Source organism: Pteronotus mesoamericanus, unplaced genomic scaffold (genome assembly GCF_021234165.1).
Source record: "Pteronotus mesoamericanus isolate MK-2021 breed Mesoamerican mustached bat unplaced genomic scaffold, CSHL_Meso_final contig_169, whole genome shotgun sequence".
Taxonomy (NCBI): domain Eukaryota; kingdom Metazoa; phylum Chordata; class Mammalia; order Chiroptera; family Mormoopidae; genus Pteronotus; species Pteronotus mesoamericanus.
This window is the reverse complement of record NW_026555068.1, coordinates 12,695,938-12,721,467: the sequence shown is the minus strand read 5'-3', so window position 1 is coordinate 12,721,467 and position 25,530 is coordinate 12,695,938. Positions and strand designations below refer to the sequence as shown.

Below are 25,530 nucleotides of genomic sequence, written 5' to 3'. Positions count from 1 at the left end.
ATGTTTTTTTCCGTATCTTAGATACTTCCCTCATTTTTACAATTATCTGATAACATTTTTTTACTTTAAGGCAAGGCTTTGGTTTGTGTTGTTCCATGAAATCAACACATATACCTTCTTTTTTTTTGCTTTTCTTCTTAATATTTACAACACCTTTTAGTATCACTCTCTTTTTACTCAATGTGAAATACACTACTTGTGTTCTTGTGTTCTGGAAGTATGTTTATAAACTGGTTGTTTATTATGCGTCTTCCTATAAACACAATGTAATACCTACCTAATGATTAGCTGCCTGGTCTCTACAGCTAATGAATACAATTAGAGAAAGCTGAGAAAAAAATCTTACTTTTCACTTTGCATATAGGTTTTTCTTCACTTCTGAACTGAGAAATTCCTTAATTTTTAAGAGAAGCCTCTCAGAGCACAATACAGGCACTTGTTAGTAGAGGCTGCCTGGTTTTACACCTGGGCTCTCACATTTCATAGTAACCGTGACATTGGGAAAGTTACTTAACCCTTCTATGCCTCAGTTTCCTCACCTTTTTTTTAAATTAAATATTTTATTTATTTTTACAGAGAGGGGAATGAAGGAAGAAAGGGAAGGAGAGAAACATCTATTGGCTGCATCTTGTATGCACCTGGTCCCTAACCCGCAACCCAGGCATGTGGCCTGACTGGGAACTGAATTGGAAACCTTTTGCTTAGTGGGATGACACCTGACCAACTGGGCCATACTGGTCAGGGCTCAGTTTCCTTCCCTTTAAAGAAGAAAATGATAGTGCCTATATCATAAGGCTTTTGTGAATAATAAAAAAGTTAATATGCAAATGTACAATATTACTACAGTACCAAGAACACAAAAAATGCTGTATAAAATTTATTACATAAAATATATTTATGCAGGACTTTTAACACCTTCATGATTGTCTATTTAAAAATTTATGTTCTATTTCTCCATGTGGTAATGGTCAAAAACACAGGTTCCATTAGGCAGTTTTTAATATTCACTGCATTAACCATATAGACCTGTTATATAAAAGCTACTCAATAAATACACTCACTCAACTCACATTCATAATATTAGACTTTCCCTTAAGAAGCGATTAAAATTCACATCCTTCCAAGAAATGTTTTCTAAGTTAAATAACTTAATTTGTATGTTTAAAAGACATTTGCAAGGTATCTCATATACATAATCACATTATCTATATTTTATAGATAATACAAATTTTTGACTCCAACGCTTTAATAAATTCATTTTGCAAGGCAATATTTAAACCATTATCAATTTTTACAGTTCAGCTACCTACTAATTAGCTTAAAGAGTAGAATTATTTTAAAAAATATATAGGTTTTGTTTTAAAACATGTTACCTTTTGTTTTTTATTACTGGAAACAGTAGTATTTCTCCGTTGTTCCTGAGAGTCTTGACATCTGTCTATAGTAATAGGTCGTTTTTTAGGACTTGAAACATTTTTTATTATGCACTCTGAAATTGAGGGTACCATCATACAAGTACGGGATTTACTGATATTCTTCCTAAGTTTTACACGAACATTCATTTTTTCTTCTCTCTTTAGTTGGAAAGCGTTCTCTCTGTTATGCAGCATTTGGCATAGGATGAAAGAAAGCGTTAATTCAGCATTCTTAGTGCATATTATCTTCATATGTTCAATAGTTTTCATGACTTTCACAATATGGGCCATTTTCCCTAAATCTTTCTGTGAGGCAGCCAATATATTTTTGAGCAGCGTAGAAAACTGATTGTAGTTGTATTCTAACTCTGTCACAGTGCTTCCATAATTTATGGATGCTATACATGGCACAAAGTCAATATATGTGGAAATGGAATACTTAGACTTCTTTACAAGTTTTTTAATTTCTGAAAGTTCTTCAAGTTCTCTTGAGAACAAATGAACAGCATATGAGCAATTAATAGCTTCATTATATTTGTAGGTAATATCCAGATCTTTCTTAAGTTCAGAAATAGCAGTCTCTACCACATTCCAAAGGCAATCTGTTGAGTTATCTTTAAGAAATGAAAAAGAAGCCATTTTTTCCTGGCAGCGAACCAGCTCAGGAAGAAGTGACAAATCAAACCAAAGCATACCTCGAAACCTTTGTTTATCCAATTTCTTTGCCACTGAGTTTTTAAGAAAGTGAACTGTTTCTGAGAGCATGGCTATTTCAATATAGGTTTCAGTGGCTGCAGGTTTTAAAATTATAGCCTCACGGTTGTGGTTTTCAAGCACATCCAAAACGTTTTCTTCTGTGATAAAAATATTATCCCTGTTATCCTCTTGCAGCACCTGGAAATATTTTTTTAAAACTTCTAAATGATCAGTACATCTCAAAATGAGTTCCTGTAATTTTTTAAAGTCTGCAAATTTAGCTTGATCCAGTATTTCACTAATACAACAGATATCTGGGTGTGAAATCAAAGTACTGTTAAGCCTACAGTTTTCTATGTTAACTTTTGGTTTGTTTATTAGATCATCTGACTTCCTGGGAGCCATCATAGTATTCTCCTCAAACCCAATATTGGAAATTTGTTCACTGCTTAAATCTTTAGACAATGTATTATATATCTCTTGCAATTTGGAAAAAGAACACTGATTCATCTTGAGTAGTGTACCTTTGTTCTTCTGTCCTGAGTATTTTTTGCTTAAAGATGGTCTCTTCTCTTTCCAAACAAGACTTTTTGCAGCATCAAAAAAGATATGTTCCAGACCAAAAAGAGATATATTAATACCTACTCCCTCATTGCTCTTGATAAAATTAACTTTTGAGGAGATCATTTCAATGATAATCCACAAATGGTCTCGTTTTCCTGGACAGGAATCAACTTTAGGAGAGTCCCCATACATACTGATTAGCTTCAAAGTACTTTTTCTTAAGGTTTCTAGGTCTTCTAAACTATCTCCAAAGTTAACTCCACAGGTAAATGGAACAGAAAGAGAAAAGTCAAAGCAATCAGAACAATGCCTCAATATTGCTTCACACTCTTTAATCTGTCGTTTGCATTTTAAGAATGCATAGTATGAATTGTTTTCCCTTTTGGTGTCTCCCAATAATTCAATTAATTGATTGTGGTAGTTTTGCAACTCACAGAATGCATTATATTTTAGCCTTCCTTGAAAAGCAGGATAGAAATTGGATTGTTGTTGAAATCCACGTGGCTTGCCAAGCAGCTCACTGTACAACGTCTCATCATACCAAAGCAAGCTTCGGAATGTCGGCTCACCTCCTAAGAGCCTTTTTTTGTTTTCAATGAATTGAAGAGTTTCCATCATCATTTGGAGTTCTACCAAGGAGTCAATAGCACATGGTTTTAATTTGTGTTTGCAATTATTCCACACGTTTTTTTCTACCAACAGTTCTCTTGAAATCAAGATTTTCTCAAGTGAACATTCTTGTTTTCTTTCAAAAGCTTCAACAAATAATGGGAGAATACTTTGACAAACCTTAGTTTCTTCCTGTAGGCTCTGCAAAGATGATGCTTCATCTGCCCTCCTCAAAATTTGAGCAAGGTTAGATGTAAGACCTGAGTGATTGGCTGAGCAATGTTTTCCTTTTAATTTATTCGTGTATGATGTAGGATTCTTCTGAGGAGTAGAGACTTCAGAGGTTTCAGAGTGAGCACGTATAACAGGCATAAGATTAACTCCTAAAATGTCTGGTTTGGAATTACAGGCTATTTCTGAATGCAAGATAAACTTAGCCTGAGTGTCAATACTAACTTTAACTTGCCCCTCTTTCTCTCTTTCGTTAAGCTGATTAGAAACTGTGTTATTCAAGGGGATTGCCTCAGTAGTATTCTTAATGCTTCGATGAGAATCAATCAAGTTATTTTTAATTGTTTTCTCACTTAAGTAGGCCTCATATTCTAAAATCTTATTCTTTTGATTTCTGTACTCATTCTTGACAGTTGATCTTTCAGTCATGCTTTTTTTGTGAATTGAATCTTTTGCTTTTTCAGTTTGTTTAACTTTCCACATTTTTCTGTCTGGAATGTCTTTCTTTGAAATACATTTTTTGAAAGAACCATTTATATCATCTTTTAAGAGCAGAGAAGTATCACTGGAAAAAAATCTCTTCATTATATTTTCCCTGTAACTTTTACTTTCTTCAGTTGCTGGTATGAGATCCAATTCAGTATTCTCAATAACATTTGGCTCATTCCTGTCTATGTGGACACAACTACTTGGATACCATTGCTCTGTCTTTAAAAGCTCCTTTCTACCACATTCTTGCTGACAGTGTGGTACATGGGTGTGTGTTGCAAAAGAATCTATAGCAAAAGCTCTCTGTTTATCCAAATATGGTTTTGAAGATTCTCCCTCACTTTCTGTCACTGAAGCAGTTGCTAATTGAGGAATACTATTACACTTTTTGCTTGGTATCAGAGTTTGAGGTAATAGGTCCATACGGACGTTTCCTGTAATAGTGCCTGGTGGGGAGTTCTCACTCGGAGATCTCCATTTTTCCAGAAAATTTACTTCCAGGTTTCTTTTATAATCAGGTGAAATAAGGTTATCTGGTTTGTAGTTATCAACATTCAGAAAGTGATTCACATTTGATTCTAAGACTGAAATAACTATGTCAGTTTTCACCTTTGTTTGAGCTAAACGAGTTGCATCATAATTTTTGTCTGTGTTAAAACTTACATTGTTTTCTTTTATGCAACTTAAAGATACTGAATTAGTCTTATTTATTACTTCATTAGCCTCAGCACTGTCTTCTACTGCATCTTCATTATTATGTGCTAAATGGTTCTCAGGCTTCTCATATTTGTTAACATTAGACAAAGACTTTGTGTCAATTTGATTTTCTCTTCTAGTTAGTTTTTCATCTGGGCGGTCTGGGGAAAACAGATACCCCATTTTTCCAGAAAAGAGCTGAATTCCTGAGGATCCTGGATTTCTCATACAGGTATTGTTGTAAGTTGACTGACTTGCACTTTGGGATGTGGAACACAAAGTTAACTGTGATTCAGGATATACTTCATCACAAAATCCCCCCATGTGAATAGTGCTGTGACTCCTGGAGACATTGTTGGCCACATTTTTATTAGTAAAGAACTTTGTGGTTCTCTCTTCACTTGTTCTATCAGACTGGTACTTTGATACATGAGTTAATGATTTATTAACTTCAAACCCCAATGGTCTTCTCTCTCCTGGTTTTTCATATTTTCTTTTTGGAAAAAAATGCTTAGTGGAATAATATCTTCTTTCAGAAACAGAACCATAACCCTGAAGGTCACAAATTTCCCAGAAATTATTGCATATTATTTCATATGACTTTGGTAATGGACCCTTCCTTGTTTCTCCCACTTTAGCTATGAGTTCCAAAGATGTGTTAACTCTCCTATGAGCTTTTTTTAAGTAAAGAAGAGCACTGTCAAGTTTTCTTGAAAGACATTTGCTTTTGCATAAAGATACTTCACTATTTAGAATATCTAGCACACTTCTAATGTGTTTTTCTGACTGTGAGAAGGTTTTAATTCGTCCTTCAGATAATGAAGAAAAACATTCAGATGAGTCTTGATTGGTTAGCCTCCTCTTCTTTTCACAAATTTCATGATGTGGTATGCTCTCATCCCTAAAAGGTATATGTAGCTTTCTTTTGCCAATTCTTGGTTCCATGTCTTTTTTACTTCTTGTATCATTGCAAAGAGTTTTTGACTTTGTAAGAGAACATCTGCTTTCATTATTTATTGTTGTGACACTCGAAGGTCCAGTGAGCAAAGGTCCACTGCTTTGTTCTTCAGACATGTGATTCATGGGTGTATTATCACTAAAGTCAAAAGAAAGTGAGATTTCAGATTCACTCGCTACTCCTGATTCTTGGTTTATATTACCAAATTCATCTTCAAATGGGTAACCTGAATTTTCACCATAAAACTGGGAATAAATTTCAAATTCCGGAACTTGTCCCTCTGCCTCCTCCTCACTTATTTCTGGTTTTGTGGCTTCAGTCATGTACTTGCAAATATTATCTTTCAATGAAAAGGACTTCACAGTGGAACTGAATCCTGGCATAATTGTATTAGTAATTCTAATTTGTAGATCTGGTAGTAAAATTGGGTTGAAGAGCTCTGCTTTGTTTTTTTGTGCAGAGGAATAAGCAGAGTAATGCTGATCACTATGCTCCCTTCTTGTGGTGCTTCCCAAAACTTCCTTCTCCCCATTACTATTTCCCGAAAGACGTTCCCAATCAATACGAGACTTCAGAGCCTCATATAACACCTCAAATTCTTCATACAGTATATTTCCATGGCTATGAGCATCTTGTTGAGATGGAAAAGCATCATCACACTCTTCTAATTCTATTTCAATTTCATTTTCCAATTCAGTACTTTGAAGAACTGTGTTATCACTTACTGATTGATGAAATGAGCTGTGTAATTTGTTTTTATCCATATCCATTTCATAATCAGAAACCCTACGTTTTACTAACAACTCCAAATCTGGACTCTCAGAAGAATGGATTTGTTTAAACTTGTATCTTTGGTGATCTTCATAATTTGTTTCCAATGTGGGCCTCACGGTACTGTCTGTCTGTACTATAGCATTTGAGGCTACGTGAGCTGAAGAACCCAAAATTCTGGGATATTTGGCTTCCCAAATATTGGGATGCTTTACACTCCTTATGGCATTTTGTGTATCTTTACTTTCTAATAATGTACTTCCTGTTGATACATATTTTTTCCCCCAAGTCAAATTAAATGTAGAAAATTCTTCAGAACTCAGAATTTCTACATTATTGTAATTTTTACTCCTCCAACTTTCATCTATAGTAAACCTTTTCTTCGTATGAAAACCCTGCCTCTCGTCTCCATATATATTTTCTTTGTCATTTTCTGTAGATGAAGCAATGTCTTTCCCTTCAGCCTCCTTTTGGTTTTCTTTATCATTATCTCTTTGTTCTTTGAAATTAATAGTGAGGTGTATATTGTTATTCAACTGTGAATTACAGAACAGACTATGATCTTTACCTTTACTGTCAACCTGAGAAGTTTCTCTGCAGTCTCTTTGAATCCTTTCTAATGACATTGGATCATGTTCATTTTTTCTATGTATACATATATGTTCTCTAGCTATGCTGCAATTTGAACTGTCATGAGCTGCTTTAATGTCATGAGATAAAATAATTATATCCATTGGCAGTTCTTTGGCCTGGGGAATGTCTTTTGCCTCCTGGAAAGCATCAGTTATAATGCTAACACAGTTTTGACTTTTTTCCAATTTCAGTTCCATTAGTTTTTGAGAAATGGCAAAACTTCTATGAATGTTATCTTCATTCTCCAAACAGCGTTGAGGATGCTTTTGTGAAAGGCTCTCCACTCCTGGAGTAAAATTATTTTCTAATTCCAATGCTAGATAATCTAGCTCATTCTTATCATTTGTGGTAGATGTGGATGATTTTGATATTTCTAATTCTTGAGTGATTAATTTTTGATCACATTTTTTCCCAAAATAATCAAGACTCTCATCCTCTTTGTATTCCTGGCGCAAAGAAAGGATATTATCTATTGGACTGCTTTTTGTTTCATTAGTACAATAATTATCAATCTCTTCCCGCAAATTTTGCTTTGCTACATGTTCTAGGGCAGTGAAGTTTCTCACTTTTCCAATGTTTTGAATGTACTCATGTATGCTTTCTTTCCTCTGGAATGGAAAAACTGCAGACATTTGGTGACCAGTCTGACATGTAGTTTTTAAATTAGAAAACTGTGATTCCTGAGAAATGTGATTGTTGTACCCTTTTGTACAAGTATTCACTGATTCATAAGAGTTATGTGGCTCACTATTTTGTTCAATTAAAAGTGGAATGTTACTTCTCTGTTGGGATCTCTGGGCCTTTTCCTCATTGTGTTTTTGGTTCTCAACTTCTGGAACTCCATTTGACAAACACATTGAGAAGGAAAAATTGTCTTTGTCCTGACATTGTCCTGCCATGGTAATTTTATTGGGAGTTGTATAATCACAGTCCTTAGAGCCCATGTTGTGAGCCTGAGCTTGTACCTCATCAAAAGAAATTTTGAAACAAGGTGCATCCAAACAATTAGTAAGAATAGCATCATCACCAGGCATGACTTTAGATGAGGAGGCGGAATTAGCTGGCACAGTGAGGTTAATTTCTGAATTAACAAAATCTATACTCTTTTTAAATGGCAAAACCTTATTTAAATCTGTAATATCATTATGTTTGTCCATGCTTTCTTCTCTCCTCATAAGTCTTGGGTCTTTGATGAATTTTGAAGTAATAACTGTGCTTGAGCCAATATTGTTATTAAAAGGAAAAGTAGCAGGAAGATCACTTAAAACATTTTTAAGATGTGTCAAATTTAACAATTCACCATTAATGTTTTCTTTGGTATCACTGGGAATAAATGGAAGACTTGAATCATATGCTTGTACTTGAGAAGTGTCTCCACATTGTGTTAAATTGTGCTTCATCTGTCCACTGTATGTTTCAGTTACAGAAATGTTTCCATTTTGCACATTTTCATAGGAATTAGAAATATTTGAGTTGGAAGAATTTATCTCTGAACTTAGTGCACTGCATGAACAATTTTCCTGAACAAATGGATCTATAGGTTTCCTGAAATGCTCAAAGATGATAGTAGCATCTTTTCCTTTTCCAATTCTTTTGGCCACTGTACAGTTATTCAGACAGCATTTCCTTTCTGTGGAAATAAAAAAGGAAATAAGCAAATACAGGAAAAGAAAATATTTCTACAGAAAACTCTATTAAAAAACAATTTTAATTTAAAGTTCATCAAATAACCTAATACTGGTTAAACTATGTTCTCAGCAGAAAAAGGAGAGAAAAGGATGAGTAACAAACAAAGTACAAATGAAGGAACATGAATTCTGTCCTTAAAACCTTACTAAAGAAAGTATTTGCCATAAAAAATTTGGATTCTGTTAGATACGAATAAACAGAAAAGTTAAATAGGGATAAAAACATGTTGCTCATAGACCAGGTATTTCTCATATTAATTTCCTAGATTCAGGTATTCAATAGTACCTACATATTAATAAGCAAAATTGTCTCTTTGTACCTATTGTTACCTTGCTTTATTTTCCTCTACCACCAGAGAACAAAACACAAAAAGAGCTCTGGCTGGTGTGGTTCAGTAGATTGAGTGCCAGCCTGTGAACCAAATGGTCACTGGTTGGATTCCCAGTTAGGGTACATGCCTGGGCTGTGGGCCAGGTTCCCAGTAGTGGGCACACAAGAAGAAACCACACATTAATGTTTCTCTCCACCTCTTTTCCCCTGCTTTCCCCTCTCTAAAAATAAATAAATATAATCTTTAAAAAACAAAACAAAAAGGAAAGGGGAATGAGGTGGAGAAGTAAGAAACAAAAGATCAAAAAGGTTCTACAAAATACTTCGCAGGGGCCAAAAGCAAAGTACAACCCCTGCTGCACAGTGAAAGAAGTATTTCTGCAAATAATATAGGTAAATAAAACCTGGAAAATAAAACAAAATTTTTATTTTATAATTTATAAAAATGTATTTCTAAAACTTCATGAAGAACTTCATGGAATCATGTAATAACAAAGGAACTTATAAAAAGGCATATTTAGCAAGTAAAATGTTCAAAGAGCATTCATAGCTAAGTCACACTATAAAAATATCTTCATTAAAACAAATTAATCATGAGAAATTCCTTCTGAGATTTATGACATATATGTTATAATCATATCAGTGGGAAGTTCTTTTTCATTATATATTAAAAGATCGACTTGTTGAAAATTTCTAAATTCTGTAACCACTTTGTGGTTATGCTTTTTAAAAATATTTTATTGATTATGTATTAGTTGTCCTAATTTTTCCCCCTTTTCTCCCCTCTACCTCGTACCTCCCCCCCTATTCCCTCCGGCAGTCCCCCTACCTTATTAGTTCATATCTATGGGTCATAAATATAAGTTCTTTGGCTACTCCATTTCCTATACTGTTCTTAACATCCCCCTACCTATTCTGTACCTACCAATTTGTACTTCTTAATCCCTGTACCTTTTCCCCTATTCGCCCCCTTCCTTCCTCCAAACTAATAACCCTCCAAATAATTTCCTTATCTATGATTTTGTTTCTGTTCTGCATGTTTGCTTAGTTTGTTTTTATTTTTATTTTTAAAATTTTTTTCAAGGAGAGTGTGAATGCAGTCCCCCGCTACCACAAATTATGCAGTCAAGTTTCCCACATTTGGGGAAATCACAGGAGTCATCACATTAGAGTGCAATGGATAAGCTTCACCCTGGGAAAACCACCTTCATGATCATGGTAGCTGCCCTGCCAGGGTAAGTATGCTTAGTTTGTGTTTTAAGTTTAATTTTTCATAGTTGTGATTTTACTGCCATTTTAATGTTCATAGTTTTGATCTTCTTTGTCTTAGATAAGTCCCTTTAACATTTCATATAATAATGGCTTGGTGATGATGAATTCCTTTAGTGTTACCTTGTCTGGGAAGCAGTTTATTTGCCCTTCAATTCTAAATAATAGCTTTGCTGGATAGAGAACCTAAATTGCAGGTTCTCGTCCTGACGCCAGACACTTCAGTTTTCCCCCATGTGCCACTGGTGCCCTTCTAGCTGCTGCCCTGGTGCTGGAGCCCAGAGGGAGTGAGTCTGCCTAAGTACTAAGTCCATTAAGAGCACTTTAAGAGGAGAATCCTGAGACTCCTGCAGTTTATTCTGCCACCCTAACCTCTACTGGTTTTCACAGTCCTAAGTTATGGAAACTCATCTTCTTGGCGTTGGAAACTTAGGTTGGGTGGCCTGGTATGGGGCTGGGATCCCTCACTTCCAAGTATCCCTCCAGGTTTTTATCCACCACACGTGGTTGCAGGAACCACCCATTCCATGTCTCCACATTTCTGCCCCTCCTACCCCTCTGGATGAATGTGACTTCTTTAAGTCCTTGGTTGCTGAACTTCCATACAGCTTGATTTTCTGATGATTCTAGATAATAGTTGTTTTATAAGTTTAGTAGTGATTTTTGCTTTGGTTGTAATAGAAGGTGATTTGCTTGGGGATTAAGTCCTGGAATGTCTCTCTTGGCAACGAGAAGCCCTGCTTCATATGTACTGACATTCTCTGACCAAAAGGAGAGAGTGCCTCACGAGAAAATCTAGTTTGCTTAAAAGAGTACCTTGTTCATGGAATCAGTTACTTGCTACAGATGCGAAATTATCAGTGCCCTATCCAATTAAATGAAGGAGTTTCTTTCCAAGACCTAGACACAGCTAAGTTACTGAGAAAAGGAATATTTGGTGACATTCATTTGCCGGCTATGATGTACAGTGGAGAAATGTGTTACTGGGGGTTGAAGCATTGTGCAAATCAACAGCCAGAAAACCAGGAAGTAGGTACTGGTGTTTCTGGAGCAAGCTACACTACACACAAAGAAGCCTTGGATTTTCAAGAAGTAGGAGAAAACATTTCACTCAAAGAAGCTTTGGATTTTCAAGAAGTAGGAAAAAACATTTTGAAAAGTATGTATCTGTGTGAATAAGAATGGAATACAACAAATGCAAAACAAATTTTAAACTTCTTTCAGCATCGCTCTAACTAGTTTTTCTACTCTTTTTCAAACAGAAAAACAAAAAGACCCATGAAATGGAAACATTCCAGAAAAGATACATTGATACTGAATTTAAGAATGTCACACTACATAAAGATGTCCAGTGTGGTTACCCTTTTTAAAATGCTACCACCATATTTCCTTATATATTCTTAAACCTATTAAGGAACAGGTTTTTCATTTCTAAAATGGCATGTATGCTATTCTAACTCAGCCTGAATTACAGGTATCCTATAACTAATACTAAAGAGGAATCCGATTTAGCTGTACAAAGATTTTTGTCTATTACTTCAGTTTTTGGGGTTATTTTTTACTGTGGTAAAATATAACAAAATTGACCATATTAACTATCTTTTGATTATTTTTCTATCTCTGTATCATGAAGCCTGCTATGCTTCAAAGGTTAAAATCAAGTAAACTTACTGCTTTAGATACATGCTACAGATACAAAAATTGGCAAAATTATGACAAATATTCAGATTCCATTGCCAGAATTAAGATAAATAATGAAAGACTTCATAAAAGAATTGCTTAATTATTTTACTATGTATTACTAATGGCATTTAAATTTTTTATCCCTATTAGGTATTTTATAAAAATTTAAAATGATTTTCCTATCTTGTTTAAAAGAATATGTGTGGTTTATAAAATGAGTAATAAATGTAAAAACCAAAAAAGAAAAAAAGATTTAAAATATGAACATTAGATAGCAATAAATACGTAATTGATCAACAATTGAATCTAAAATAAAAATAAATGAACAGACAGAACAGAAACAGATTCATAGTTAGAGAGAACATTTGACAGTTGCCAGATGAGAACAGGGTTGAGGAGATGGGTGAGAAGATTAAGAAGTACAAGTTGGTAGTTACAAAACAGTCACAGGATGTAAAGTATATCCTAGGAAATACAGTTAATATTCTGATAACTATGTATAGTGTCAGATAGGTACAAGATTTCTCAAAATGATAACTTAGTAAGTTACATAATATCTAATCACTGGAGAGTACACATGAAACTAATAAAATATTGTATGTCAACTGTAATTGAAAAATTAAAGAATAAAAAAAGATATAAGGTAGCAGAATGGATAAGAAAACAAGATCCATATATATCCTCTCTGTAAGAGGCCCACCCCAGAATGAAACATACCAGCTAAGAGTAAAGAAATGGAAAAAGAGCCCTGGCTGGTGTGGCTCAGTGGATTGAGCACTGAGGGTTGCTGGTTTGATTCCCAGTCAGGGCACATGCCTGGGTTGCTGGCCAGATTCCTAGCGGGGGAGCTAAAGAGGTGACCACACATAGATCTTTCTCTCCCTCTCTTTCTCCCTGCCCCCCCCATCTAAAAATAAATTAACAAAATCTTTAAAAAAATAAAAATAGCTATTAAAAAAAGAAATGGAAAAAGATATGTCATGCAAATGCAAATGAAAAAAAAGCTGGGGTAGCAATACTTTTATCAGAAAAAAATACACTTCAAAACAAAGGTCATAACAAGAGACAAAGAAGGCTAATATGTAATGCTAAAGGGATAAATTGAACAAGAGGATATAATCCTTGTAAATATTTATGCACCCAACATAGGAGCACTCAACACAGGAGCACCTAAATATATAAAGCAAATATTGATGGACAGAAAAGGAGACACTGACAATAGTAGTTATAGTCAGGGATTTTAACACCCTATTGAAATCAATGGCTAGATCTAGGCAGAAAATCAACAAAGAAATAGAGGCCTTAAATGAGACACTAGATCAGATAGATTTAACTGATACATTCAAAACATTTCACCTGAAAGCAACAGAACATACATTCTTTTCAAGTGCACATGAAACATTTCCTAGAACAGACCACATGTTAGGACATAAAACAAGACTCAACAAATTTCGGAAGACTGAAATCATATCAAGCATCTTTTCTGACCATAATGGTGTGAAACTAGAAATTGATTACAATGAAAAAAACTGAAAAACACACAAAGACATGCAGGCTAAATAACATGTTACTAAACAATGAATGGGTTAACAATAAGATCAAGGAAGAAATCAAAAGCACCTTGAAACAAACAAAAATGAACACATAACAACCCAAAATTTATGGGACACAGATGAAGCACTCCTAAGAGGGAAATTCATAGCATTTGAGGACTACCTCAAGAAACAAGAAAAATATCTCAGACTTGATCTAACTTTACACTTATAGGATCTACAAAAGAACAACAAAGCCCAAAGTAAGTAATAAAGATCAGAGTAGAAATAAATGATATAGAGTCAAAAAAAAAAACAACAACAAAAGGTCAATGAAATCAAAAGCTGCTTCTTTGAAGAGATAAACAAGATGGACAAACCTTTAACCAGACTTATCAAGAAAAAAAGAAGACCCAAATAAATAAAATCAGAAATGTAAGAAGAGAACAACTGACACCACAGAAATACAAAAAATCTTATGAAAATATTACAAACAACTATATGCCAACAAATATGACAACCTGGACAAAACTGATAAATTTCTACAAACATATAATCATCCAAAACTGAATCAGGAAGAATCAGAAAATAGACCAATGACAACTAAGGAAATTGAGGTAGTAATAAAAAAATTCCCAACAAATGAACGTCCTGGACCAGATGGCTTCACATGTGAATTTTATCAAACATTCAAAGAAGAACTAATGCCTATCCTTCTCACACTATTCCAAAAATTTCAAGAGAAGGAAGACTCACAGGCTCATTTTACAAGTAGCATTATCCTAATTTTAAAACCAGATAATGACACTATAAAAAAAATTAAAGGGCAATATCCCTCATGAACATAGATGCTAAAATCCTCACCTAAGTATTAGCAAACCAGATCCAGCATACATTAAAAAGATCATACACTATGATCAAGTGGGATTTATTCCAGGGATGCAAGGCTGGTACAATAATCACAAATCAATACATGTGATACACCACATAAACAAAATGAATAAAAACCACATGATTATATCAATAGATACAGAAAAAGCATTTAATAAAATCCAGCACCTATTTATGACAAAAGTTCTCAGCAAAAGAGGAAGAGGGGGAACATATCCAAACATAATAAAGGCCATTGTGACAAACCCACAGCCAACAGCATACTCAGTGGGCAAAAACTAAAAGTGTTTCCCTTAAGATAAGGAATGAGACAGGGACATGGACTTTTATCATTTTTATTCAACATAGTACTGGAAGTTCTAGCCACAGCAATCAGACAAGAAGAAGAAATAAAAAGCATCTGAACTGGATAGGAAGAAACAAAATTGTCATTATTTGCAGATAACATGATACTGTACATAGAGGACAATAAAGATTCGACCAAAAGAACTACTAGAACTGATGAATGAATTCAGTAATAAAACAGGATACAAAATAAATATTCAGAAATGAGTTGCATTTTTATACACCAATAATGAACCATCAGAAAGAGAAACTAAGAAAATCTCATTCACAACTACATTAAAAAAATAAAATACCTTGGAATAAATTTAACCAAAGATATAAAAGACCTGTACCCTCCAAAGTATAAGACACTAAAGAAAGAAATGGAAGGATACACAAATAACTTAAAGCATATACCATGTTCATGGTTAGAAAGAATTAACATCAATAAAATGTACATACTACCCTAAGCAATGTACAAATTCAATGCAATACCTATGAAGATATCAATGGTATACTTCACAGCCTAGAACAAATATTACAAAAATTTTTGTGGAAGCACAAAAGACCCCAAATAGCCTAAGCAATCTTGAGAAAAAAAGAACAAAGTTGGAGGTATCATGATACCTGATATCAAACTATACTACAAGGTCACTGTAATCAGAACAGCCTGGTACTGGCAAAAGAACAGGTATATAGATCAATGGAACAGAATGAATGCTCAGAAATCAATCCACACCTTTATGATCAATTAATATTCGACAAAGGCGGCAAGAGCATACAATTGAGTAAAGACAGTCTCTTCAATAAATTATTTGGGAAAATTTAGACAGGTACATGCAAAAAAAAAAGAAACTAGACCACCAACTTACACAATACACAAGGATAAACTCAAAATGAATAAAAATTTAAATGTAAGTTGCAAACCCATAAAAATCCTAGAGGACACATAGGCAGTAAAATCTCAGACATCTCTCATAGCAGTATTTTTGCCAACACATCTCCTAGGGCAAGAGAAATAAAGGAAAAAAAACAACAAATGATACAATATCAAACTAAAAACCTTCTGCAGAGCCAAAGAAATCATTAACAAAATGAAAAGGGAACCCACTACATGGGAGAACATTATTTGCCAATGATACATCTGATAAGGGGTTAATTTCCAAAATGTATAAATAACTTAATTCAACACCAGGAAGACAAACAATCCAATTAAAAAATGGGCAAAGGACCTAAACAGACACTTCTCAAAAAAGGACATACAAATGGCCGATATATGAAAAGATGCTCAACATCACTAATTATCAGAGAGATGCAAATTAAAGCTACAATAAGATACCACCTCCTATCTGCCACAATGGCTACCATCAATAAGCAAACGAACAACAAGTGCTGGCAAGAATGCGGGGAAAAAAAGCGGATCCTAGATCCGCTTTTGTTGGTGAGAATGTAGACTGGTGCAGCAAACAGTATGGAGATACTTCAACAAAGTAAAAGTGGAACTTCCTTTGACCCAGCAATCCCACTTCTGGGAATATATCCTAAGAATCCTAATACACTAATTAGAAGGAATATGCATCCCTATATTCATAGCAGCAACATTTAAAATAGCCAAGATCTGGAAACAAACAGCCCAAGTGCCCACCAGTAGATGAGTGGATAAAAAAAGCTGTGATGCATTTACACTGTGGAAAACTATGTGACTGTAAAAAAAAAGAAATCTTTCCTTTTGTGAAAGCATGAATGGACCTGGACAGCATTAAGCTACGTGAAATAAGCCAGTCAGAGAAAGATCTGATGTAGCATAAGATTTCACTCATATGTAGAATATGATGAGCAAAATAAAACCAAATGCATGGATACATGGAACAGATTGACAGATCTCAGAGGAGAGTGGGACGGGGGAACTGGAAGAGATTAGCTAAAGAACATATATGCAGAGCCATATATGGATAGAGACAACACTGTGGTTAAGGCTGAGGGGTGCTGGGTAGAGGGGAACAAAGGGAATCAAATGGGGACATCTGTAATAGTGTCAACAAGAACAACAACAAAAATCAATGAAACCAAACACTGGTTTTTTGAAAAATTCAAAAAAAAGATTGACAAGCCTTTTGCTAGAGTGATGAAGAAAAAACACAGCAGAGTCAAACTAGAGTGTAAGTGAGAGGCTATTAGTACTAACCTTACAGAAATAAGAAGTGCTATAAAGAAATACAGTGAACAGTATGCTAATAAGTTAGATAAAATGGATATATTAAATTAAATGGACAAATTAGTACAGAGACAAAACCAACGAAACTGATACAAGAAGAAACATAAAACCTGAGTAGGCCCACAGCAAGTGAAGAAACTGAATCAGTAACTTAAAAAAAAAAAAAAAAAAAGCCTACCCATAAAGAAAAGCCCAGGCCCAATTGGCTTCACTAGTAAAGTCTAAAAAAATTTTAAAAAGAGTTAACATCACTTCTTCACAAACTCTTCCTCCAAAAAACAGGAAAGGAAGGAAATATTTGTTAAATCATGCTATAGGACCAGTATTAATATCATACCGAAATCTATAGATCAGTTTCTCTTATGAATACTTTGTGTGTCTTATTACACAAAAGTCAACAAATTAGCAAACTGATTCCAGCAACATATAAAATGAAAACTATACCATTAGTAAATGGGATGTATCCCAGGAATGCAATGTTTGCTTAATATCTGAAAATCAATTAGTGTGATAGGGTGAAGAATAAAAGCAACATGAACATCTCAGAGACTCAGCAAGAGCATCTGACAAAATCCAACAATCTTTCATAATAAAGACGTTCATTAACTAGCAATAGAAAGGAACTTGCTGAACCTGATAAAGGACATCAAAAAAACCTCACAGCTAACATCCGATCAAGTGAATGATGGAAGCTTTCCCTCTAAGTTCAGAAGCAAGACATGGACTTCTACTGAACACTGGAGATCCTAGTTAGAGACAATTAAGAAGTAAAGAAAGGAAGAAGTAAAACTATCTGTATTTGCAGAGGACCTAATCTTGTATCAGTAATCACTAGGAACTCCTAGAATATTGAGATAAACAAGGTTGTAGGACATGCAAAAATCAAAATTATTTCTATATACATGCAATGAACAATAAAAAATGAAAGAAAATAATTCTATTTACAACAGGATAAAAAATAATAAAATACTTAAGAATAAATTCAACAAGAGTGTAAAAACCCTGAAAACTTAATTTCAAACCCACTAGATGGCTATAATCAAAAAGTCGTGTGATAACAAGAAGTGGAAAAATCCTAACCCTCACACACTGCTGGTGTGAATGTAAATGGTGCAGCCACTTTGGAAAAACTGTTGTAACAATTCCTCAAATGGTTAACACAGAATACCATATAACCCAGCAATTCCACTCCTTACTATACACCCAAGAGAAATAAAAACACAGGTCTATATCAAAACTTGTACAAGAACATACAGAGCAGAATCATTCACAACTGCCATCAAAAGTCCATTAGTTGATGAATAGATAAATAGAATGTAGTATATTTATACAATGGAATCTTACTGCATAAAAAGGAGTGAAGTACTGATACATACAACCACATGCAAGAACTTTGAAAACACTGTGAGAGTCACTAGTCACAAAAGGCCACATACTTGACTTCACCTACATGAAATGCCCAGAATAGGCAACTATATAGAGAGACAGAAAGCAGATTAGTGATTGCTTAGGGGTAGAGGGAATGAAGGGAAGTGGATATGATAGCTTTTAAAGGTACAGTGTTTCTTTTAGAGGTGATGATAATAACCTATCACATTCACTAGGCTGGCAGAAACAAACATTTTTTAAAAAAGTATTATGTGCTGGCAAGGATGTAGAGTAAATGTAATGACTTTTGAAAACTATTTGACAATGTCTTTGAATAGCCTTGCAAATTCCTCATGTGGATATACTGTATATTCTACAGGAAATCTCTTGTACACATGTACTGAGACACTTACATGAATGTTTAAAATAGCAATGTCTGGATTATGAATAAAAGTGGAAAATGTCCAAATATCCCCAGAGAAATAGTTTAGTCAGAAAATGGAATATGTGAGTGCATATATATGAAAATGAAGAAACTACGGTTATACATCAACATGGAAGAATCACACAAATATACAGAGCAAAAGTCACAAAAATATCAATATCTGCAATATAATTTTAGATAAAGAAAATTGAAAACAGGTAAAGCAACAACTATTTTGCTTAGAAATTCATAATGTATTAGAAAATAATATCCAGAAGTTGTTCATAGAAAATAAAACCAGAATAAATGCTACTGAAGTAGAATAACATATGTATCTTACCAGCTTTCTTAGGAAATCCTGTTGAGAGGAATCTCAAAGATGTCATAAGGTGTCCATTACCTACTTTTTGACCAATGAATTTTACTGTTACTATTGCATATGGAAGACACTGCCTAGGTTTATCTACTGGGTTTGAAAAAACATTGTATTCATAGCAGTATACCTGAAAGGTAAAAAAGAAGAGAACATTTATGCTGATTAATTTTAACAGATCTGAGTAAACTAATATTTAAAAAAAACTATATAACTGTATAATGTTATTTATTCATCTGTTTTCATATACCACCCCCCTCTTCTTGCCTTCTTCAACCTTATTTTTCTTTGAAGATGTATGAAATTTTTTCCCCCTGCCACATATTTTTTCCTTGGTAGGCTACCAATGTCAGAAGAAGCAGACACAATCTGTTGTTAAATTTAAAAAGTACTTTTCCATTAAAAGTTTTATGTTTTGGCCCTGGCTGGTGTGGCTCAGTGGACTGAGTGCCGTCCTGTGAACCAAAGTTGCTGGTTTGATTCCCAGTCTGGACACGTGCCAGAGTTGCAGGCCAGGCCCCTAGTAGGGGGCGCTCGAGAGGCAACCACACATTGATGTTTCTCTCCCTTTCTTTCCTCCTTCCCTTCCCGTCTCTCTGAAAATAAATAATATGTCATGGCTCCTTTTGCAAAGAACAAAGGATCAATAACATTAGTCCAAAATAGCCTTGTTTAAAAAAAGTTGGCATGCTTTGCAAGACAGAAATTTACCTATGGAACATCTAAATAAAAGCAGACACTCTATTTTGAACAAAGTTAAATATAAATTTGAAAATGCTTCTAACATTTTCAGATAAATATTAAAACATCTTTCACTATTTAAGGTAGTATTATATTGAATGAATTAAGAGATGTTGTTCCTTTATATTATTTTTGATATTAATATTTTGAGAAGTTACGTTAAGCCTTGTATCATACAATGTGAACCATACGACTTTCGAGTAGTCAAATGAACTAAAACATTAACATACTGCTGAATTGTAGGCTTGTAACTCAATGGCATCTTTTGAAGAAGGTATATTTCTCGACATATGGCAATCAAAGTTAGGAGAAGGATCCAAAGAAACTTTTTTTTTATCCACTGAAGGCTGAATTTTCTTCACTTTTCCAAAAAGAACCTTTAAAAAAAAGGCAGAAAAGGTGGTCTGTAAAAATACAGCAAAACAATTTAACCTTTCATACACAAGGAGTTGTAAAGCCCACTCTTTTTAGAAGGTAACTCTATGAATGAAAAGATAACTCCATGTTCCAGATAAATAGATGACACTGTAATTATGTCAATTTCTACCAACTTAAACTCTATAAGACTGCAGCAGTTCCAATAAAAATTTCATAAAATCTATTTGTAGAAATGAGTTTTAGTCTAAAAACGTATCTGAAAGACTAAACAAACAAGAATACCTCAGAAAATTTAGAAAACTTTTTGAAAAAAAATTTTAGTCAGAGATAGAGAATGATGGAACAGAACAGGTGACTTGCACTTCTATGTATTAAATACTTGTTAAAAGGATGGAACTAACCAAAGAAAAGGCAGGCAGGGAGAAAAAAACTGAAAAAGAAAAAAGCCCAGGTAAGTCCAAGCAATTATAAAAATACTGTATAATATTAAAAGTACTATTTGGAGTAAGTGAAGCAAAAACAGATTATTTAATAAATAATGTGAAACAACTGGAAAATTAAGTTCCTTTCTTAATCTATAAACCAAAATAAATACCAAATAAGTTATATATTTATGTGATGCAAACACTGTAGAAAGAAATATCTGCAAATCTTCATCTCATCTTAAAGTGAGAATTCTTTTCTAAGCATGTGTGCCAAGAAACCATGAACCAAAAACAAAGACTTCACTGTAAAATATTTGAAAACTGAATCAAAAATAAGTGTGTAAAATTTAAAAAATGAACATAAGTGATAAAAGGCAATGAGAAAGAAAACGGGATATGGAAAAAAGTCTACATTTTATTTAATGGCAGTAATTCTATTACTTCTAACATTCTAATACATTCACTCAAAATTAAAAACAATAATAAATGTAGCGTGGAATCCTATATTCGGATACTGGAGGAGAAAAAACATTAGTGGAAAAACTGGCAAAAACCAAATACAGTCTGTAGTTAATGGTACTGTACCGATACTAGTTTCTTTTCAATTTGTTGTATTTTATTGAGATACAATTGATGTACACATTGTTAGTTTCTTAGTTTTGACAAATGTGCCACAGTTATGTGAAATGTTAACATTAGGGGGAGCTGGGTGAATTGTATAAAGCAATGTTTTATACTATTTTCATAACTTTTCTGTAAATTTAAATTTATTCCAAAATAAAGTTTATTTGAAAAAAAGAACATATTGATAAAACATTATACCAAGAAAAGCCTAGTTCTAAGCTTTAGTAAACTGATAATGCTCACAAATAACTAGGGAAAGAAAAAGAAAATGGCAAAGGATATTAATAAGCAATTCTCTAATTATTGTTAATGAATATATGCAGAATGTTTAAATAACAATGACTGTAAAAAAGAAAAAATGAGAAGCTATCACTTATTAGACTGGTAAAGAGATTTTTTAAAGCATAATATACAAGGTTAGTGAGGTGTGAAATAACAGCTCACTATTATGTGGGATATAAAAAGTTATATCCCACATAATACATAAAAAATTATATCCCACATAATGTAGGATAGAAATGTCAACCTTTCTAAGGACAACTGGGCATCACATATCAAAAGTTGTAAAAGTGTATATACCTCCAACTCCTAATTTGACACCTAAAAATTAACCAATGAATTGTTAACAAATAATCATAGGTGTGTGTAACCATGTACCCACAAGGATGATCAAAGTAGTATTTAAAAATACAAAGACAAAACAAACCAAATAATTTATACCCTAATATTAAAAAATTTGTTACACAAATTTATGGTAGAACTGTATAGTGGAATACTATGCAGTCATTCTAAAGGATATTTCAGAATAATACTTATTTAAGGACATGGAAATGTTCATTTTATAATCAATGAAAAAAGCAAGTTATACAGCATGGCATTTTAATTTCAGTTATATAGGCATATCCATAAACATGAATAGAACTCAATAATAAGACTAAGTATTTATTACTAAGTATTATAAAAGTAACTATACTTTTTTTAAAGTATAGTGGGCTTTTTGAAGCTTTTTAGTATGTCCCAAGTTTTCTAAATTAAGTATGTATTACTTTTTAATATAATATACAAGGTTAATATAAAAATAAATTATGCTTTATGATAGTATTTGAGGTCTAAAAATAAAAGAAATTATACCAAATGAACCAGTGATTTTACATTCTAAGTTACATACACAACTGCGCATCCTGCCTCGCTTCTGTGATTTTAGTAATCCTGGCAAAGCTGCAATTAACCAGAAAGTATATCTTAACCAATTTGTTAATGCTTAAGATTCGACTATAAGACTTAGTGTTTTCAATTGTGATTAACTTTAGACTTTCAGAAAAGTTGCAAAAATAGTTCAGAGGCCTCGTATACCTGTACCCAGCTTTTCCTAATGTTAACTTCTTAAATAAACATCGCAAAATTATCAAAACTATGAAATTAGCATTGTATAATACTATTAACTAAAATAAACAGTAAGAGTTTCATAACTTTAGCTTAAGCCAGAATAATTATATAACCAATGTTTTGAAGAAGGATACTTAAAATACTCTGTCATTAATTATGATTGGAATAAGAGAAAGAAGGTCAATTAAGACAGAAAAAAATATACACAGAAAAGAAAAGATGGTAAGGTCTGCATTTGCTCATTTGGAGTTTTGGTTTATGCTGTACACCCAACTAGAGTCAGAAATAGGAGGAAATTCTGAATGATAATGATGATGACAGTAATAAATACAAGTATTATTTATTTTACATAATGTAACTTAAAAACACTAATAACTCACATGTTCAGGCTAATTTAAAACAAACTGAATATAATATTTAATATTTGTTTTAGGCTACCTACCTTAAAAACTATAATACTTTCTATATTAATGCTTCTACTATGAGCATAATTCAAGGCAACATCAACATGTCTAAACAAATAAATTCCAAGAAGAGGATTTCCTAATATCTTCAATGTAGATGTTTTACTACTGATTCCATTGTAATATATCTCGGTCACATCACTCTGAGGAAGTGCTAAGAAGCAGAAATGTTCTTCAAGTTCTCTGCCATGTCTTCCATTCTCACGCATCTCTGACCTAAAGTAAAACAATTGTCAATTATTAGGGAATTCCATTCTTCAGGGATCTAGATAACACCTGGAAGAAATATGCGAGAATTTGATTACTGACTCCTATCTTAGTGGTAAGATAAATCATCCTCAGAAATGTTCATAATCTAAACTACAGATACTCTGGAAATTTTGACATCCTGTTGGCAGATTAGATAAGGAGTTCTTTATGGCTTTCTCAGAGCTAGTATCACTAGCAACTTGTGTGGCAGCAGTTCAATCACTGGGACAGAAACGTGATGCCAAATGATTATCAACAATGGAGAACCTAGAGGACTTAGCAGATATTGTGTGTACCACAAAAGAAAAATTGTTCTTGAAAACTGCATGCTACCAATATTTGTTATTTCCTCAAATATCACTCACAGAATTTATATAAAGTATACTATGTACATCAGCATATTAATATTTATTTTACTTGAAAGAATTACTTACCATTAATAGTGGACGGGGCTACAAAACACATGGCAACAATTTAAATCAAGACTAACTGATTAGATCATGGCTACTTCTCTCAGTTCCTGTGGATGTCAACCCTAACTTTCAACTCCACATGTCATCATTTCCTGCTCTTGCTTTGAGGCTGACATGAGTCGGCTCTGTGAAACACTAAGATCTCTATGCTAACTGTGAAGGTTTAAATCCCACAGAAGTGTAATAATGCTTTTGGTTTTCCCAATTTCTCAGTGGTTTTTCTTAGGATCTGCAAAAACATTAACTTTCTAAGCTATGTCTGGAAGGACTTCCTAGAAGGACCCAAGTATTTGCTCAGAAAGTTAGTTTTCCCACATAGAAACACAAGAGTACAAAGGATGGGAGGTAGGGAGAAAAATCAAAGTATATTGTTGTAAGGTTTTTACGTACACATAAGTCTAACATTATGTGAAAAAACATTGTTATAAAATTAAAGATGTATAACAAACACTAGAGCAGGGTTTCTCAACAGTGGCATCACTGATATTTTGGGCCAAGTAATTCTTGGTGTTACTTAGTGTTACTCTCTGTTTCTTACTGGCTAAACAGTATGTCCTCTTTAAGGGATTAAGTAGAATTAAAAAAAAATTATCAACAAAGATCAGACCCAGGATCAAAAACCTATATAACCAAAGTAGAAAATATTCTTTGGAGCTTTGTATTTGTAATACACTAATAAATACTGTGTAGTTTTCAGAATTATATTGGAAAAAATTTAGGACTAAACATGACATAAAAATGAACAATAAAAAATTAGCCTTTAAAACTCTTTCTAGGTCTAAAAGTTTTGTAAAAGGTTGACTTTTTGAAGTTACTCAGAACTAGAGTCTATGTCAGCTTGTCAAATGATGGAAGCTCTGTCTCTCAAGACCTTCGTTTCAGAGATGATAGGTAACATGAATCTGAATAGCCTTTTGTGCTTATAACATGTAATCAGGTAAGAATAAGAACTGCTACTACCTACAAAGTGCTCTATTACCAAAAGACAGTAATACCTATCAGAGTCTATGCTTACAGGATATTTATAGTATCTTAGATATAAAAAAAAAAGAACTAAGAATAATTTTCCAGATATGTTTTCTCATGTTTTTACACAGCAACACTAATGAGGAGTGTCGCAATCTGTCAGTTCCTGAACCTTACATATAGTAAGCTCTGGAGTGGAAAGTTCAAAATCAATACAGCACTCAAATGATAACTGCGTAGATGTACTAGTGGTTGTGGGCCAGTCATTATTTTAAATTGCTATTTTATTAAACATTAAGTAGATTAATATAAAAAACGTAGGTAAGATAACTTACATTGATAAAGAAGTTACACATAAGCTAACGTAACACACGAAATGAGTGATAGAACAGGATTAGAATCTTGGATATCTTTTGAAAGACCATGAACTTAAAACTGTGTTACTATGATGTCTACCTACTGAAACCAACTACAACAGACTACAAGATCTAAGTGCCTCAAATAGAATGCCTATGTCACAGTTAATTACATGACACAACAGATTCCAAAGATAACTTGTATAGCAGGTAATGGATAATTTGTTTCAGTAAATGAAACATGGGAAGTATCATTATCTTCAAATTTAACTGGAACTAAAACAATGTTATTTAGCTACAGCTACTGG

The 25,530-nt window shown here is 33.5% G+C and overlaps 1 protein-coding gene and 1 non-coding gene across 2 annotated transcripts in view; both read right to left on the bottom strand.

Annotated features, from left to right (window-relative positions):
* The window catches only part of TEX15 (testis expressed 15, meiosis and synapsis associated), a 74,000-nt gene that overhangs the window by 6,913 nt on the left and 41,557 nt on the right, over positions 1 to 25,530 (bottom strand). Inside the window, exons 5-8 of the mRNA XM_054565774.1 lie at positions 23,157 to 23,394; positions 20,132 to 20,278; positions 19,128 to 19,290; positions 1,374 to 8,692 (exon numbers count right to left, since the gene is read on the bottom strand). Of these exons, the coding sequence (XP_054421749.1) occupies positions 1,374 to 8,692; positions 19,128 to 19,290; positions 20,132 to 20,278; positions 23,157 to 23,394 (7,867 nt within the window). The remainder of the gene's footprint in view (positions 1 to 1,373; positions 8,693 to 19,127; positions 19,291 to 20,131; positions 20,279 to 23,156; positions 23,395 to 25,530) is intronic.
* Positions 10,161 to 10,324, bottom strand: LOC129064935 (U1 spliceosomal RNA). The gene has a single exon (XR_008528546.1). It is a non-coding gene; the product is annotated as a U1 spliceosomal RNA (small nuclear RNA).